Genomic DNA, 21,089 nt, shown 5'->3' on the forward strand with positions numbered 1-21,089 from the left:
ATCTTTATATATTATGAAAAAATAAATAAATAAATACATATTAATCAATACATTATATATATTAAATGAATTTTATGAATATTATTATATGATGTTTCTTTATATATTATAATTATTATCAAACTATTGACATTAAAAATTTCAAAAGATTTTAAATTTATCATTAATTATTTGTTATTAATATTTTAATAAATAAAAGAATAAAATTTAAAGTTTAAAACGAAAAAAAAGAATAAATAGAGAATACAGAAATAAAGTAAGGAAAAAAAATCTAAATCGCGTGACGAATGTTTTTTTTTTTTTTTTACTAAAACGCTTGATCTATTCTGTTTGACCGATCGAAGAATACGTACTCGAAGGCATGCCCTCGATATCGTGTAAAGCACTGATTAAAAATTAACTCGTCAGAGTGAAGAGTCTACTACGTGCTCGACACCATCTGGTCCAACGAGTTTCATATTTTCCGACATTATTCGAGTATTGTTGAAAAATCGTGTGACAAAACCGTGACATTGGTTAAATGTCGAGTATAATCTGATCAAAACCATATAAACGCGTGTACGTATTGTGTGTTCGAGAATCACTGTAAAAATATATTATTCACACGAAAACACTTTTCCACACGAATCGAAAAGTGATTCACTTTGACATTTCTATCTTCTATAATTTCGTATTCTACATATGGCTTCTTTAGGAATATATAATACTTATCTACGTTTCCTGTCCTATTTTATAATCATAATTATAATTAAATATATTTAACAAAATATACTTTAGAATCATTTAAAAAATTAAAAATAACATATTTTATGCTATTTTAGACTTCTTATGTTAAAAATTTTTTTTTATCATTAAATAGACTGTTTTAAAAATTTTAAAAAATTTTAAGATATCAATAATTTCTCCATACATAATGATTCGTTAAATTAAATTTTTTTAATAAAAATAATTTAAGTATCAAATTTCACTTAATCATCAAATGAAACTGTAAAATAAATTAATCGATTAAAAATAATTTTTATAAAAAATAAATTCAAAAATATTTCGAATAGAAATTGATTGCAGTGATTCGAATCAATATTTAATCGTCCTTATCTCTTGGTGTTTACGTGTATTATTTTCCACCTAAAATCGAACCTTTCGGTGCGGAAATCATTTTCTAGATATAGGAAGGGGAGTGCTCTCACGGAAATCGTTTCCTCGGTAAACCGATAAAGGGGCTCTAAGCATTAAGGATCTCTTGCCGTTTCAACCAGTCTTGAAATTTCTCTGAAAAAAAAAAAAATGCCAGAATCGTGGTTCGAACCGTTTATTTAATCGCAAAATAATTATCGACGCTCGAAACTCGGATGAAAATTCAAGTTTCTCCCTGTGGAAAACAAATGACGAAATTAATGATGTAATATTTTAGGCGAAAAATACGATGAGAGAAAGAGAAAGAGAAAGAGAGAGAGAGAGAGAGAGAGAGAGAGAGAGAGAGAGAGAGAGAGAGAGAAGTGACCTGAAGCTTTCACGATCGAGTCATAAATTTTTTTTCCAAGTAGACTCTTTGTATTTAGTTAATTTGAATATCAAAAAGAAATTTCTAATGTTTCTATAAATGAAGATTGTTTTAAAAAATTATTGGAAAGATAAAAATATGATTCGTAATATATACGTATGGCAAAATATGAAAGTGATTTTTAAAGTGATAATAACGCCTTTGCAATTGGCAATCAAGTTAATAACGATGCAAAATTGATATTGGAGGATGACGTGACTTGCTGGCTGATAAAATTAATAATGTCTAGTAACTAATGCTTTTCAATATAATTTTACCATCTATAAAAAATTCAAAGGTTTTTAAATAGAATTTTATAAGTTCTGACTATTGAAAATTAAAAATATATTTGATATTTCTTTCAATTTGTTGCTGTAAGATAAACACGCAAAATGTTAAAATATATGATACTTTTGAAGATAGTCAGTCAATGGTCAGTAAATGGTCAAGCAATGGTCAGTAAGTAATGAGTCAATGGACACTTAGTGGTCAGATAATGATCACATAGTGGCCAAAGAATGATTAGTAAGTAAACAGTGACCTATTTTATCGGAACACCTTGTATATTTTATTACATTAACACAAATTTAAAACGAAAATTATTTGAAAAATTGTATTTAAATTACTTTATAAATTACTTTTTTACTTTGTTTATCTTTTTTAAAAATTTATTCAATCATTTCTAATTGTAATCATATGTAATTTTCATTATTATTTCTTTTAATCCTAAACTTATTGAAAAATATATTGCAATTTGCTCTCATTCAATTAATTTACTTTTTGCTTCCACAAAATGAAATTTAAAGAGAATAAAAAATAACTCGTAAAATTATCCGTATAATTAATAACCAACACACACATATACGTAACTCGAGTTATATAAAATTCTTTCTTTTTCCCCCTCGATGAAAAATACAAGAAAAAAAGAAAAGAAAGAAAGAGGAAAAAAAAAAAATAAAAAGTATAAAATCACCCGTGCAATTAGTACAACCGATGTACACGCGCACGTACAACTCGAAACAGTTACCATCGGGGTATAAAATAAATAGCTCAATCGGTATCTAATTCCCACGAGGATACACCAGTTACCCAGTCAGCCTGTCTCACAGTGATCAAAACGCGATCACAGTATTACGTAACGTGCAACGAACGATGTCATTGATACAACCCTTTCGATGTGTTAGAGGGGTACGAAATCGAGGGATAGAAAATGGACACGACCCTAATTTCCACCTCCGCACACCCTTCACACACACACATACGCGCACACTTCGCACACACACATACACTATTCCAAACTATTCCTCTCGCTTCTCTCGCCTCTGTCTCCCTTTTATTCCCGGATAGCGGGCACAATAATTCCATTGTTTCTGGCAATTAAGCGACAGGAGGACGCGAATAGTCGAAGAGTCCACGAGAGGTTAGGGTACCCCCGAGGACCCGGCGCGAAGTGATCTCGTGTCCAGGACACGGGATCACCTCTCTCTCTCGATCGAGACACGTGATTGGCCGCTATTGTGGTCTCTATGATTCTCGACAAAGGGACTCGTCGGTCTCCGGCCTGTCATGGTGCCTTATTGTCTTTCGATTTGTTTGCGTTATTCGCCGCGTGGAGGATACACCGTCCGCTCTGAAACTTCGTGAATATCGAGATGATTTTTTTTTCCCTTCTTCTTTCTTCTTCTTTTTTTTTTTTTCGTCTTTTCGATTTTTTTCTTTTATTTCTGTTAAAACAGGACACAGATGATATATAGGTGAATAATACAAACTAAACTAAAGTTGTAGAAATAAGGTTATAAATTTGACGAAATATAAGTTGACACTCGTCGCATTGAAAATATAGAAATATTTTTAAAATGATTCGATTAGAATAATATTAATGTTAGATGAATAAATTTGATGATATATATATTTCTAATGAAATATATCGTGTTAATATAATTTTTTTTTTACAAAGGATTAAAAATAATATTGAGAAATATCGTTCCAATCTCGCGTAAGATTCGACAAAAGTTTTTCAATTTTTCGTTTCAGACTTAGACCAACGAGATATTCGTTGGAAAGGGTCATGTTAAACAACGGAACAACGTTAGCATCGCGCAATAACGTTCGTTCCAGCGGATAAAGCATCAAAGTACAAAGGATTAAGGGGTATCGAGATTCCAACGAGAGCCAAGATCGATACCTGCGCCTGTCTTACAGCCAGACAATGCGAGAAACGAAGACGAGATGCGAGACACGATATCCTATCGATCTTCGTCCCGAGAGGGTTGACCTTCTCTCGGGCCTAAAGATTATTAGATAACCAAGAGAAAGCCTTTTCTTTTTTTTTTTTTCTTTTTTTTTGTCATTTTATGGCGGAAGAAAATTTCTACTCGTCACACTTTATTCAATCGATTTCGATTCCATTAATTTTTACGAGGATTGTAGATTTATCAGAATTTTCCTGATATTACGAGATATTGGGATTTAAAGTTATATTAAGAATCAGATTGTATATATATCTGTCTGTAATTTTGAAAATTAAACTTTCAAGATTATTCCTCTTTCGTTTATTATATTTTGCATTGTTATAAATATATTTCAATAAATTGAAGATTCTTTTTCAATAATGATAGAATTTTCTTGGTTATCTAATAACAATTGTTTTTAACTCGATAAGAGCATCGAATATCTTTTCCAAAAATCATGTTGATATTATTCGAGAATTTTACGAGCCAAATATCAGGTGAAAATATTTTGTATTAGATAATGGAACGAATAAGATCGTTAATATATTTTTGAAAATAAAGTGATAAAAATTATCAACATCATGTTAAAATATTTCGCAATCACGAATATTCTTGATAAAATGATTAACAAAAAAAAAAAACTCAAATTCGATGATACGTTGCTTGAATGGAAGGTAAAAAGAATTTACTATCTAGTGTATTATTTACAACTAGCCATTCGGCGCAATAATTCACTAGCTAGTAACATTAATTATAGACTTTTCTTTTGTTTCGAGAAATTTAATATAAAAATATTCTTTCTTTTTTTTTTCTAAATAAAAATCGCAAAATAATGGCGATAGATATACGAGAGCACGAACCAATACAGAGAAGGTTAACCACCCTTGAAATAAGAAACTTTAGGATGAAATTGATCAGTACACGAAGCCTCATTGAACCGCAAGATTGGTAAAACCTCGGCTCCCTTATTCAATATCTTCGAGTAATACCAGTGAGAAAATAATATTAAAAATTGAAACTCTGAAATAAATTAATGTAACGCGATTAACCACGAGATATAAAATTATGAAAAATTTTCATAATGTATTAATTTCGTTCATCCGATTGAAGTGGGAAAAATTTGGAAGAATTTCAATATCATATATTAGCTTATTCTATATTAAAGTATTCCGACTTGATTAATTGAGATCCGCCGTGATGGCGTCCAGACACAATTATTCGAAAATTATTTCCGAATATTGCGTTAACATTTAATGTATCCATTAACCTAACGAGGCAATCGTCGATCGCCGTAATGGCAAAGAAATTCAATCAGAAATCCTCGTTTCTTTGATCGTGACTTCGTTACACCATGGAAATCGAGAGAATCATTAAATTAACCCATCAGCGTTTACGACGAGTTTTAATTCACACGAAGAGTTTAAATATTTTGTAATCTAATGATTTAATTTTTTTTTTTTATTGATTTCTCACTTTTCTTTATAAAAATTAGATAATTATTTTTAATATAACAATTGCGATTGAACGACGTTTGAAAATAAATTTAATTATACGAGACAATGAGAAATCGATGATATTAAAATTTTCATTGAATTTCAAGTGTTGAATGAAAAATTGAATAATGGTGTTAATATATCATCAGTTGTGTCGTGATATATCGTTATTTGTGATATTGACAAATATATCAGGAAATATTGTTTGATTACGATCGATGCAAATGTATTGTTTTCATATAATAAATTCAATAATATATTATAAATAAATTTATAATTTATGATTAATTTATATGATTATTTGTTTATTTATTAATTTTGATTCTTGATCGTTAAAATTATTTGTCAAGTAAAATTTTAATAAATAAATTATTTAAAAGTTCTAACAATTTAGAATAAAAAATTAAAAAAAATAATAATACGTAAAAGATAATATATAAGAAAATTATATTTGTATTAAAATTCATAATTTTCCTAATTAATATGAATTTGGAAAATCTAAATGTAATAATATTATGTTTAATATAAAGTTAAGAAATTTGAACTTGAGAAAAGTATTGGAAAAGTATTATAATAATACTTGCTCTTATCTTACGTCCTCCATTATTCCCTTTACTTCATCATGGTAAACTCTTCTTGAACAAATTATCAAGTCTAATTAATCTAACTTGACAATTTTAAGATAACTATTATAAATTGATATCGATAAGATTCATAGAATTACCTTTTAAAAAAAATTCTGCTCAATCTGTTCTCTTTTTTTCAAACTTTAGATATTATAATTATTATATTAGATATTATAGAAGATTATTTTCGTAAAAGAATTACAATTATTTATAAAATATTATATGAATTCAAATTTTTCAAATTTTAAAAAATTTATGATAAAAATGAATATTCGTTCACGCATTTTGATTTATCGATAAATTTTTTTCACACTTTAACGTATCGAAATATTGTGCGATGTTTGGAAATTCACGAATATGACGGACCACGGGAAAAAATTAATAGATACTGACCTAAATTACTAGGAGAGATTAAGCCTTGCCGGCTTAATATTCAAGATCGCGTTTTGGCCGTCGCGTGAGCGTGAAGAAAGAAAACGAGAGGTGGTTCATGGATGAGGGGTAAGAGGGTCGCTACAAGGTTCTTTCGCGTCTCCTGGAACGAGCAAGCTTCTCGCTACACTTTGAACGATGCTCGAACTTTTTTCATTCCTCGCTACCTTTCGAAATTAGCAGGAACCCGTTTTGCAGTGGAAAACCTTGTTGCCCCGATTTTTCATTCCAAATTTTTCATCACTTCGAAACGATTTTCTTCTTTTTTCCTTTAAAAATATATTTATTTTTCAAAATATAGAATTATCATCGTTAAAAAGAAAGTACAGTTGTTGATTATTATAGCATTATAAGCGCATGTCTTTTTCTCATTGGCTTATTATGTCGGGAATATAGGCATGTGGCGCCCTCTACCACGATTGAAATAATTAACGTTATATCGGTGAAATTTTACGAGTCAAATGAATGGTTATATATATTACGGGAAATTTAATAATGAAAAAGTATATAAATACATAATGTATTTATGTTCTAAAACATAAAAAATTCATCAAAAGCGAAATGTAATTTGTATAACCTTATATATCAAAAGTAAATATTTTTATTACGTGTATATAAACTATGCGTTTTCTTTGGCTATTAAAATGCTGTTTGCAGAGCCATCTAACGAATCTAATCATTTCACTACGTCGTTTTATTGACAAGCGTTGATTAACTCTCTTCTTCTCGTTAGAAAGGGGACCTTAAATTCTCGAGGACTATCATCGTGCTCGACATCCCGACGAAATTACCGCGAAATTTTCGTGCGACACACCATGCGGCTGGATCTGGTCGTTAAGGCGCGCAATTAAGGCGAACGATGGCTCACCCCTTGCGCTCGCTAATTAGAACCCCTAAATACTAACGAACCTTGTATTATTTATATCCTACCTCGATTACTACGCCGGACACGCGCTAAAAATTCATTTGTCGCTAACACAACAACATTCTCTAAACATTTTAAGCGTTATTTATATTCTATAAAATCTGTAACGGATTCTATAACAACTGATATGAAAAACTTACGATACAGATATTCGTTGCACTTAATATCTACTGTTCAAATATAATATTTCCTCAGAGGGCGCCACAGCACTATACGCGTAATCGTATCGGTATCGCAGAAGTCGTAATACCGACAATGGATAATGCACGCACTAGAAAACTACAGTATCAACTGAAATAATTTTCCATATATATTCTATGGTAAAAAAATCATATTTTGCAAATAAATTTTAATTTATAAATATTGAAAAATTTGTAATAATAATAAAATAATTTATAAACTATATTTTATTGTAAAAAAATTTCTTTAACTATTCTCTTGAACTATATATTTATTTATATATTTCTTTTTATAATTAAATTATAAAATACAATTTAAAACTATTTTGTGTAATTTATTTGAAAATTCATTTTCTTTGTATTAAGAACATCGATATTATCTATTCTTCATTTTCTTTAGAATCGTACCAACGAATTTCAATAAAGTCAATAAAGACTTGAATGCAAATGATCTTTTCTATCTTGAGTTTCTTTTTTATTAAATCTTCCCCTTTTTCCTTTTTCGATTGAAACGTTACATTCGCCGAAATGTTCGTAGCCTTGACTTCCCTCCATGTTTCCCCAGACAGCAGGATAGATAGTAACGAGTCCAAGATAATTGAATTAACTGTACCCCGACTTGTCTCCCTTCAATTACATTTTTTTTACCCTCTCTCTTTTGTCATCTGATCGGATAACATGATTCGTACGTATTGGTTCTCTTTTACGTGACACGTCCAATTATCGCGATGGCAAATAAATTCGATTTGAAATCGTTTGCTTTCCAGTTAACACGCCTGGAAATATTTTCTTTGCACTTTACTCAACGCCATCTAGTATGAGTCAACGTACTCTTTTGATCTTAATAGTGAATTCTGCGTGAACGGAATAATGTATATCTTAATGTGTATATCTTAATGCATATCTTGACATCAACTATATTTTAACAATGACAAATAATAACGTATTTATATAAACATATCTTATTGACTAAGAATATTTGGAATAACTTCTTTGAGATAATGAAACTCTAACCTAACTTTTTTCTCTTTTTTCAAATTTTTGGATTCTATTGTCTTTATGAAAATTATTCAAAAAATAAAATCCTTTTTGAAATTATAATCGAAATTTCCTCAAAATTGGATAGATATATTTATAATTTTTTTCAAACCAAAAATCAGAAAAGACAATCTATAAAATCGTCCAACTCCTGTTTAGATTGAATGAACAATCACTGGTCATAGAAAATTCAGCTGATTTATATCAAAGGATGAAGATAAAAGACGGACACAAAGAGAAGCTTCGACAAAAATGAATTTATCAATTCTTTTTGCTCGAAATCAATTTTTACAATCATTTTCTACAAAGAATAGAAAGGGAAGAAAGAACACGTTTGTCAATTGGTAAAGAAGGAATCATTCGCAAGCGGAAATTTTCCGTTGGCTGAAGACCAACAATGTCAATGGCTTTTCCAGACAACGATGCGTTGGAGGAAAATTTTATTCGCGGAGAAATCTCGGAGACTTGTGCAATACAGGATGGCAATTAGAGAATCAAACGTCCTGCATCTTCAACGAATAATTGCTACGCGTGCACAGAATCATTATCCTGGAACTGGTTTCTGCTGACACATCTGCTTTTCAGTTAGAGCAAATGACGTATACAGACTTGACTAGATGGAATTTATTTAGAAAGTACAATTAACCTTATAAATTCTAATATATTTAATTTGAAGAAATCTTTCATATGGATCTGATACTTTTGTGCTAATATATACTTTCTTCATATAAATATAATACCATGTTTAAAATAACATATATATATATATATATATCCATATTATTATGCTTATTGAAAAAAATTTTTTAAGATTATATTTTAAGATTAATAATTAAATAGGTTATAATTTTCAATTTTTATAAACTTTGAAAGAAATATCAACTTACCTCCAAGTGAGATTCCGATGTGGCCATTGTTGCCCATGGATCGTGTACCGTTTATGCCTGACCCTAGTGTATCTAGGATCTACTTTATCCGGAAGTCCGCACCGCGGAAGCCTCATTAATTTCATAGTAGCTTCGTCGATATCACCAGTTACAGGAATGCCACCGAATCTCTAATGGAAAAAACAATATAGGATAAAATAAAATTATTTTTATTTTCTAAATATAACATGTCAATGTTTGTAATCATATTTTGTGAAACATTCATAGAAACTAAAAGATATTTAATAGTTAAGTTTAATATGTCAATAATTAAATTATTTAAAAAGGTGCATATTGAATAGGGTGCATTAAAAAAAATAGGTTACTATTCATTAAAGTTAAAATGAAAACGTATAAATATTTTTTTTCATTTCAGATTTATCTATTTATAAACTAATTGTATTTTATCCATTTATCTGTTTTTCATTTTAACACAAAATATTTATTTTTAAAGGGAAGTATTAAAAATATGTTTTAAATAATGCTTGTTTCAACTATTTTATATACTAAACATTTTGCCTTTTTTCCTCCAAATTCTAAATTTTCAAATTACTAATATCTACTATAGATATAGTATTTTTAACACAAAATTATACTCAACGTATTCTGCATGCATAAATTCATTTATAAACTAATTAACTAAACTATTCCTCACCATTTATTGCAATATAAAAATATAAACATCACCATCGAAAAATAAAATTACTCACTTGTCGACATTCCTCATCATCTTTAAGCAGCAATTCAAAAACTAATTTTTATTCGTTTCAAAAAAATTCTCTAATCTATTATGGAAACACAAAAATTATCCTTTTCATAAACAAATTCTCATTACAATTCCAATTTATCAATGATATTGTATAAAATCAATTTTATACAAAAATAGATTTCTCTTTGCATACTTTACAATAATAATAATAATAAATGATAGAATACTTTTATATTACAAAAAAAAAAGTGAATCTGAAGTAAATGTTTGCCTAAGAAAAAAAAAAAAAAAGGAAAAAATAGTTTGCTCTCTGTGAAAACTTGTACGAGATCGTACTTTTATCCAGTGGCGCGAAGCCTCACCAACCCTGTGGAAAAGTTCTTTTCCCGTAGTTGAACAGGACGCGATAACTCAACCGTTCTTTCTGACTTGCCGTTCTCCACTGGGAAAGAGCACTCGAACTTTCAAAGGAGGGCGGGTTTCAGGGATAGGGAACCCGTTTTATTTTTATTCGTGACAAGGAACAACCATCTTTTCCACCCTGGAATACATAATTTTCTCCTTTATCGAGTTCCTTCCTATTGCATGAAAATTCTCTTAACATTATAGGACCCAATGTTATATCGATACTCGAACAGTTATTTCGAAAGTATTTCACTTCAGTCTTGGGGATCGAAAATTTTTTTTTTCTTCTTTGTTTAAGTTCTCTTTAATTAATTTTAAAATATTTATTTTTCTCGATACAGCAATATTATAAAGTGTTTCATTTTAATCCTGGGGATTGATACTTAATTTTTCTTTCTTCTTTGTTCAAGTTTTCTTTATTAATTTAAAATATTTTTTTTTTGTTTAAGTAACAGTAAAGACTACTGTTTAGTCTGGATTCTTTTTTTATAAATTATTATGGATTATCACTTAAAAATTTATTAGTTTATTATATTATAATTACTATAATGTTATTAATAGAATTTTTTGTTTTTAATGATATGCACAATTCACTAGTTTTTATTTATTCTTTTTTTTTACAAGACATCCATTTATAATAATCTTTTTCTTATATAAATTATAAAAAAAAAATATATAATAAAGTAAAGAAATTTTATGAATTATTAATAATAGAAACATCTTCCTCTGATTTTTCTATAAAAAAAGATAAAAAAAAATTAAAATTTGTTACAAATTGTTGACAATAAATATCAGAAATAAATTTATTTATTATTCATTTATTTAATTTATTTAATTAATAAAAATATTGTAAAATATTACATTGAAAGAATAATGTGGAAAACGTTAAAATTATTTTTCATACAAAAAATTAAAGCTTACGTATCATCAAAGCAACTATAGCTTTCGTTTATGCGTTTAACGAGGTCGATTTTCATGTAAATCCTTGCCAGAACGAACAATACATCATTTTTCCTCAATTGTAGATTTACCTTCCTTTTCTATTCTCTCTCTCTCTTTTTTCTCTTCTATTTTGGCCATCGACTAAAGGATACACTGTTCCGAAGGATTGATCGGTGGGATCATCCAAACGAAACAGGAACACGATTCCACTCAAACAGTTTCGACAATCGAATCCAAGGGGATCAAAGTTTTGGAGTGCGATCAAAATTTTAGTGGACATTTGGCACTGGTGAATATCGTTTCCTTGAATCTTTTATTTTGGGATTAAGGTTTTAAAATTAATTTCTAAATTCTAAATTCTTATTATTCAAAGGTTTTAAAATATTCCTATTCCTTTTTGATAAAAATTTAGTGATTTGATTTATTGCATTGAATAATTTGAAAAAGTTAGTTATTGTATTAAAATAAAATTGTACAAAATTTTATCATAATATTAATATATTAATTAAAAAAGAATTGCTTTATTATTATTTTAAATTAAGAAATAATATATTGATATGATAAAATTATTATTAAATGTTACTCTTACTTATCTATGATATAATATATAATGTCTACACACTTTTATAATATGGTTCTATATAAAAGTACCTTATCACATCATTAAATATATTTAACACAAATTTCTTATCATTTATTATCATTATGATATAGAATGAAATGATGTAGATACCATTTTTTGTATTTTAACTCTTCTCTTACTCATAAATAAATAATATATAAAAAAACGTGTAATGTAAAAGTTATTATTTAACTTGTGTCATAGATAACTGTATTATTTTTCATATAATAGAATATATCCTTTTTTTTTTTCTTTTTAAGAAAAACCTAAGTAAAATGATAAGACAAATAAATGAGAAGATTATTTCATTTAATTTTTTCATGCTTCCGCAATTTCATTTTGTACTCGATTCAAACAAGGATAGCAGGAATTTCTAGCTTCGAAAACATCCTCAAAATATCTCATTCACCTGTAAATTTTTAATGGCGTCCGTAAGCTGATCGTCCGTTCTAAGGTTTCCGGTCTCTAGATCCGACTGGGGTAGATATCCGAATTTCATGAGATAATTTTGCTGAAACAGAAAAAGAAAACAAAATGGTAAAAATACAAGCGTTGAATATAAATGAAGGAATAATCGAAATACAATGCACGAATCATCGATGAAATTATTTTCACTTCCTTTGATTTGTAATATTAAGTTGACAAAAAGCATTATTTTATATTTTATACTATTTTAAATATTTAAAAGTGATAAAGATATCCTGTGAAATTTTATTATTAGATTAAACAGTGATGAAAATGGTAATTTAGATAAATTTTATTGTTTTAATGAAAATATATATATATATTTTTTTATTTTTATAATTTCTAGTACTTTATAGTACTCTTTAAATTCTTCCAATAAAAATAATTATTATTGAATTTTATACGGTATCTTGAGAAAGTTTTAAGTCTAATAAATCTACGGTTTTATCAGGACATGATTAGTGAGATAGAAGATAACTAGAAACATTAACGTGATAGGAAGAGGAACATAACCCTCGCTTCATGGAAAATTGTTACAGCATGTAATTGAATACGTTATTATAGATAGAGATCTATTATTTTAATAAAGTGAATCAAGTTTAAAATTAGGATTAATATTATTTCGATATTGTTCATAATATCTGGTTTTATATCAGCAAAATCATACTGAAAATATATATCAAAATAATTATTTCTTCTAACATAACCTCAAAAATTTTTAACATCTAATATAATATTAAATAAACACGGAATATTTTATAAAAATTTAAATTACGAAACGATCAATTTAAAAATTTGCAATAATGGCAACCAATTCAATTTAACGAAAACTTTCGCAATAGGTAGGTGGTCTCGAATAGTTTCTTGAATTATGTACCCACCTCGCATAAATTTGCTGCAGAAGACAGACGTGCTATGCACAGTTTACTTTGGAAGACAAGTCCACAATCCTGGAGTGATTATAAATTCTAGTTTTGATTCTTTTTGAAATTTATTATTTCGTTTGCTTGACGAGACACGAAATTTCGACACGTATTTTCCATAACCTACAAATATAAAATAATGATTCTGCATCGATGTAATCTAATGTAATGAATATGCGTTCTTTGTTCTTTTTGTCAATTTCTTTTCTGTTCGATATTATTTGAGAATCACTTGAAATTTCAAGAATTTTAATATTATAATTGAATTATATTAAGAATAAATTTTTTCCATGTATATATAAATTATATGAAAAAATTTACAAAATCTCGAATATATTAATAATTGTCTTTCGTACTTTGAACGTAGATCTTTTATCAATCTTCAATCGCGAATAATGTTTGATATATCAATGGAATGAAACAAGATTGAAATGTTTACCGTGCTAACTTTCTTATGCATATCCTCTTTCTCTCTTTTCGTCAAGAAAATGGGAGACATTTTTCTCGCGATATGAAAGGAGAAATATGATTGACGAGAAGAGGAGGCGTGACTTTAAGAAGATTGCGTTACACCGAAACGCGATCTATAAACAGGATTCATCCAGTTTCTTCGAGATAAAGATATTTCAGTAGAAGAAATAAATTAGATGAAGAAAAAAATATATCACTTTTTCTTTAACTTGATCCGATTTTCTTCAACTATTTCACTTAAAATGAGAATGAGACTTTTAAAAAACATTTTCAAATCTAATTAGATTTATTTTATGTATTTATTATCAATTTTATTTTATTAAAAAATATATTCCTAAAATCAGAAATTCAACTGTCAGAAAGTTTAGATATAAAATGTATGGTTAATGTATTGTATCAATATTTTTTAATCACTATGAGGTATTGAAAGATTAACACGTTTAACTAGGGTCAACTGTCTCTTATGTACTAGCAGTGGTTTTCAAGCCATGGATCTGAACCCTCTTAGTAGTCGTCATTGTTATTTTTAGTTGGTAATCTTTAGTATTTATTTTATTATAATTTCATAATTATAATGTTCTATCAAAATCATTCTCTTATTAATCAAAGAATAGTATTATTTATATTATAAAAGAATGTAATTTGAATATTACAAAAGAGGATCATAAAACTTCCAGTATTGCTTCGAATCTTCATTGGCAAATTTTCAATATCTTTTTTAAAATTTTTTTGATAATCAAAAACAGTTTCAAATATTCAAATTAACAAACAATTATTTTTTAATTTTTGTAATATCTGAAATATGAAAATTAGAAAATTAGAAATAAATGATTTAAATTGTCTTTCCTAAATTTTAATTAAAATATTTTTAATTAAACTTTAAGAAATAGCAATTACAAAATTTATATATTTGTAATAATAATGTATTTTAAATAAAGTAAATAAAAGTAAAATAAAGTGTAACTGAACTCATTAGTCCATATATAGGAAACGACTAAGTGATATCTATCTGGCATTGTTCTCTGAATCTTTCAATTTACTTTGGGAACCGGTTAAACATGGCTACGTCAGTGGTTGCAGTACCATTTAAGGAGGATAATATGTATCGTGGAATGTCATCTGGCAAAGATATTTTTCGGTCGATCCTAGTATTCCTGAATAGTTTTATCCTTGTTCGATTTGTGTCAAGGAGCGTATAACATGTATTCCATACATTTTATTAAATCCATGTTTGGAAATCAGAACGATTCATGAAAATGATAGAAAATTCTTGATAACTCTATATTTGGTATCGAGGATTTTGCAATAATAGAGAGACAGATTCAAAACGAAAATTTAGATTTACTTATGAAATTATTAATATTTAAAAAAATGACAATTGATTGAGAAATAATAATTATAACAAATATTGAGTTGATAAATTATTTTTAAATTTGGATTTGCATCAAAAGTTAAAATAATAGTTATTTATAAAATTCAAGATAATTTGATTCATTATTCTTTTATTAATAAAATATTTATCATTTTCTGATAAATGTGAGATAGATTATAAATTTGCATTCTTAATAATCTCAATTCATCTAACTTTAATAAATTCCATCAAAAAGAAAAAAAAAAAAATTAAAGTTCTTTGATATTTTCACCTTTGGATCGCGTCAATGCATAAAAATTGGGATTATTAAAATGGCGACGAAGCATTCAAACCTTACTGGTGAATCTGTCGAGAGGATTCTCGGAATCCTACAAAGGTACGATCCGTTTGAAAAGAGGAGAAGCTGCGTTGGATTACAATTATGGCCGCTTAGATGCTCGAAACTTTGGCGCATTTGTAACAAAGATATCGTGTACGCACGAGTTGTCAAAGGATTGGGATGAAAAAGAAAGAAGGGAAACATTCGAGAGATCGAAATAAGAAATGGTTTCCCAGGCGACATCAAACCTTCCTCTTTTTCCTTCTTTTTCCTTTTTTGTCATCATCATAATCACCAGTTTTCTTGCTTGAAAATCTGACGTTTCGCGGCTAACTGACACGTTGTTAAGAATATAGATGGCGTCGCGACAAGCATGCCACCTTGTGAATATCTTGAGCTGATGAAAGAGATCGTTTCTCTTTCGAAAATCTTTGACTTTGAACCGACTGGGATTATTTGTTGAAAAAACTATTATTACAATGTTTAATCTTGGATTTTCTAATTTCAAGACTTGCTTTGATATTATTCCAAAGAAATTATAGAAATATTTTGATTTTCGTAAAAATTAATTTTCCAATAATGTTAAATATCAAAATAATTATTTAATTCTTAAGAAATAAATTATTCAAGAATAAATAATTCTTGAACAAATTTTTTGCTTTATAGAATTTAAATTATAATGCAGTTTTTAAAAATTATTTTTTAAAACTCGTAATAAGCATTATAACAGTAATTATCCAACAAAAAATAAAAGTGGAATCATAAAAGGAAAGACAAACTAAGGAACATCAGAAGCGTTTAAAAACAATCGTTCCATTCATCTTCGTCTCTTTTCTGTCGTAGCATTCACAATCCTTGTTTATATGATTCTTCCTTTCTATTGTAAAGCTAGACAGTTCGAAAGAAAGTGAATGAAAGCATGAAAGAAAAAGAATGAGAAAAATGACTTGAAGTTTGAAACATGAAATACATGTTTATCACTGCAAATCCAGTTAACATCAATAACGACAATCTTTTGCAAACATGCCACTATGTGTATTCAACTATTTCACCGCGTTACTAATTACATCGTACTCAGCCAATGCTATCGTCTTCGACAGCCATGACCGAGTTTCCTTTACATAGCTTTTTCCCTTTACATTCAGCCAACAAACAACTCGCGGAAGAAAAGACGATGACCTTGCTCTTTCGACTGCCAACACGTATACCTTTTCATCCGCGGATAAGGTTACCTCTTGCGTAAGCTAGCGTCAAAGTACTGAATTCAATTTCACCGAGAAAACCGAGGATAGTTTTCACACTGTTTCTTATATCTTTTTTCATCTATTTTAACTTACAATGACGTAAAAGAAAAGTGAAAAGAAAGAATATGAATTGTGCAAATTTTGAGGTTATCGCGAAGAGAAAGAATACATGTAAATTTTAAGGTTATCATGAGAAAAGAGGAATGAATTATAAACAAATTTTAAAACTATCTTGAAATATTTCTTATACTATGACTTATAGATGTGAAAAGCAAAGATATGATGCACATATGATATTACACAAAATCGTTTATTCAAGACTAAATTATAAACTGGAAGAAAACAAGAAAAATCGAAGAGAAGGCCATCTATTAGCAGAGTAAAACAATTAATAAAAAAGTCCCTATGGCGCGATGTAAGACTTCTGATTGGTGGTTTAGTATAAGAGCACATACTCAATATACATAATATATTAAATATTAATATATTTATAAGATTTATCGAAATATAATTTTATAATTTATGATTTAATTTGGCATTAAAATAATCTATCCTCAGGTAGCAAGTTCAATTATTATTAATTGGTTTTTGTAAATATATTTATAGATACATTTATAGGTACATTTTATAGATACTGTTGAGAATATCTATGTATTTGTTATTTGAAAAAGATATTTAGAGAAAAAGAGTAAGTATTGTTGATTATTATTTTATACTTATTTTCGATACTCTTCTTTTTTTTAATAATTCCATGTTTAAACATGCAATACTTAAACATATCTACGCATTCTATTCAGTATTTTTCTATTTTCTTTTTTCAATTCTTTTTTATGTTTTCGTCTCTTAACCTTTTGTCAAGCTCTCACAAAGTTCTTCATTTTTTCTTTTGTAGTCATATCACTTTCTCTTGGTATTTCAATCTATTTTTCTTTTATTTTTTTCTGTTATATTGATCAGTTTCTATTCTATTCATTTTCTTTTCCTTTCCATTTCTATATTCATAATTGTGATAATGTGATTGTAAATAAAATATAATAAGAATTGTATGAAAAAAAAGAGGATATAATTTTAGTAGAAATGCAATCGAACACGTTCTTCACATGATGTATCAGCAAACTGCTTCTCGAATTAAAATCTTTTAACGAGGGTCACTACGATCGACTGGACACTTGACCTCGTTGACCTGGTTTCCGGTATGCTAGCGTCCTTGCTGACTGTCTTCCATTGGTCTTTTTCAAGAGTAAAGATAAGACACGAAAAAAAAAATAAACTACTTTTCTATTTCTTACCTTTTCTTACTTATTCTCATCTAAACTCTTATTATTTTTTACTTCTGATCTTTTTAAAATTTGAAAAACAAATTTTTAAATCTAATGGTTCCTATTTGTACAACCATGATTTACTTTATTATTTAAACTTATAATTAATAAGCTTCAATCGATATTTTTTTATATTCAAGTTTTCTATTTATTTTAATTTCTAAAATCAATTCTTCAAATTTATTATATACGAATATATTAACAGGAAACCTATGAATAATAAAAATGCAAATCTCCCAGCCACGAGATCACTTTTCAACGTACAGAGAGAGTATCCAACTAAACGTGGAGGTAATTAGACTGGACGAAACTCGAGTTAATTGAAGAGCAGGCGACAGTTAACTGGAAGACACTACGCTGGTCCATTGTATTCAGTCTATAGCCCTCTAAATCTCTCTCGCGAGTAGTGTTCCACCTCTTTACTTGCTAACCTTCCATCCCCATGGCCATTTTACTTTAACCTAGTAACCAACCTTCTATCCCTTTAGCGGCTAGTGGATAACTCCGATCCTGAGACAAACTTAGCTAAAACCAGCTGGATATACATGCACCATGTTAAATGGTAATTAACTCCCGAACATGGGATCGTGCACAGTGGACATCTACTCATGTTATTAACTATGGTGAGTAATTTATACTCAATTCTGTTTGATATTTTATATTTAATAATTTTATTAGTGTTCCTCATATACGTTATTTTAATTTATTAAAATAAATTAATTTGAAAATTTTTAATTTTAATTTTAATTGATACTTATTTTTATTAATTTTAATTTCTAAATTTAATCTAATTTATTGATTTAATTAAATTTAATATTTATATTTTTTTTAGACAAATTATTAATATAATTAATTTTAAAATCATAATGAAATTTTATTATACAATTTAATTTTTGATTTTTATATTATTTATATATTTTATATTTTTAATGATAAATATGTGCAGATTATAATATAAATATTTAATTTTATAAATTTTATAAAATCATATCTACAGAAAAAAAAATTAAGAAAAGAGGATTTCAAGTTGCCAAATCATTTTTACTTATTCCAACGGCATCCTGTATCTTCTGCGAAAGAAGTTATAAGAATAGCCAAGGAAGAAAAAGGGTGTGTATGTGAAGATGGCCAAATAGAATTATCCTTTTTTTTTTTTTTTCCTCTTTTTTTTCTTAGACTAACGTTATTCTCCCGCAACCAATATTATTCCAGACACGTTTCGTTTTCCGTTGGCCATTCGATGGAACCCTAAACGTCTTGCGTAACCGGAAGCCAGTCAGCGGATATCGACAGACAAAGCCACGACCGTAATGCAAATTCCTCGAATCGATTCTATAAGTTATTTTTACGGTACTATGAGTGTTCTTTGAACGATTATACGATTATTATACATATAATAAATATTTGTCGATGGTTATTATTCGTTGTCTCGTTGAATGATACGAGGGACATCGGAAGTTGACAATGCCGGAATTAATTAAGAAATTTAAATTAAAGATGAAATTAAGGATAAGTAAATTATTAAATTAAACATGCAGAGAATTGAATAAATCAATGTTTGTTGAATTTTTCTTTTTTTTTTTTTAAATTCTAATATATTATTATTTTAATTAATAAGTCTGATCTTAAAATTTTGTTTCAAACATTAAAGAAATGTTTATTTTAATCAAATTTTGAACACATTTAAAACGACACTACTTGAAATATTAACTATTTTAAATAACATGCTATTTATTTCACACTTATTTCAAATAATTACACAAAATAATTATTTCAGGTAATTTGAAACAGTAATTTTAATAGACAGAACAGAACGGAACAATTATTTCAAATAATATTGTTTCATAAATTTAATAGAAACAATTTAATATATGAACAATATCACAATTTCTGTTTGGAATTATTTCAATGATTATTCCTTTCGCTAAATTTGAGGTAAATAATAAATATAAAATATTTAAATCATTTTCAATCACAACTATTCCTAACAAATTAATATTATATTTTCAAAAAATAATTTCAGCAATAAATTTTTTCAATTTAAATTTTTCATAATTTGTTCTAATCTAATTCAATATCAAAATTGATCAGTTTTTAATAGCAAATATCTGCTTGATATTCATCAACCAAACTTGCCTGCTTGTCTACGGATCGTCTACTAATTAGTTGCCTGTTTCACTCACGTTTCTCTTCATCAAAATGTGTCGTGCAGTTTGGTAGCTGGTTGATGGCGGTTGGAAAATTGGACTTGCGGTTTTGAAGTGAATTTCGAAATCATCGCATAGACAATGGTTAAATGGTAATTAATACGATATTATTATCAGAAACAATAAGTATTATTCTAAATTCTATATATCTATTATGCGTGAAAATTAATATTTTTATATATTTTTCGTACTTGAAGAAAAATTGAAAATAATTTTTATTTTTCAGGAATCAGATGATGAGATAATTATCAGTAAAATTTTATAAATTAGATTTTTTTTTTTGCATCTATATTATCTTGAAAATTTCAAATTTTAAATTTATGAATATTAATGTTAAAATTTGTTCAATTCTATTTTGCAATTCTTAAAATTATTTTGAAAAATGATTTGTATTCTGGATAGAAAGTATTTAAATTTTCAAAGCATGCTGTTGGACTGTGAATGAACACTGGTTTCTATTTACGACGATATTTATAACAACTAGGTTACTGGCTTCCGTCATTATCACTTTAGATGTGAAACGCTTAACTATAGTTTTAATTAAATGTTATTACGCATTTTATATTCTACTTCACATAATCGTTTCTTTTTTTTTTTTTTTTTTAATATTGTCCATACTTTTTGCTTTTTTTATTGTTTTCAATATTTTCTCATTTTCTTATAAAGAAGTCAAAGAATAGACTTATTTAATTTATATATTA

General features: G+C 27.6%; 1 protein-coding gene across 6 annotated transcripts in view; it reads right to left on the minus strand.

Annotated features, from left to right (window-relative positions):
• LOC409383 (matrix metalloproteinase-2) overlaps positions 1–21,089 on the minus strand; it is a 130,607-nt gene that overhangs the window by 80,272 nt on the left and 29,246 nt on the right. For 4 of the 6 annotated variants that reach the window (XM_026444867.1, XM_026444811.1, XM_026444850.1 and 1 more), the window contains 2 exons: positions 12,478–12,579; positions 9,352–9,521 (listed from right to left, as the gene is read on the minus strand). In XM_026444867.1, coding sequence (XP_026300652.1) covers positions 9,352–9,521; positions 12,478–12,579 — 272 coding nt within the window. Of the gene's footprint in view, positions 1–9,351; positions 9,522–10,100; positions 10,121–12,477; positions 12,580–13,414; positions 13,434–21,089 lie in introns of those variants that run through there. The other 2 variants (XM_026444887.1, XM_026444920.1) reach the window with 2 other exon arrangements.

The sequence above is a fragment of the Apis mellifera genome, linkage group LG1 (genome assembly GCF_003254395.2).
Source record: "Apis mellifera strain DH4 linkage group LG1, Amel_HAv3.1, whole genome shotgun sequence".
NCBI classification, from domain to species: Eukaryota; Metazoa; Arthropoda; class Insecta; order Hymenoptera; family Apidae; genus Apis; species Apis mellifera.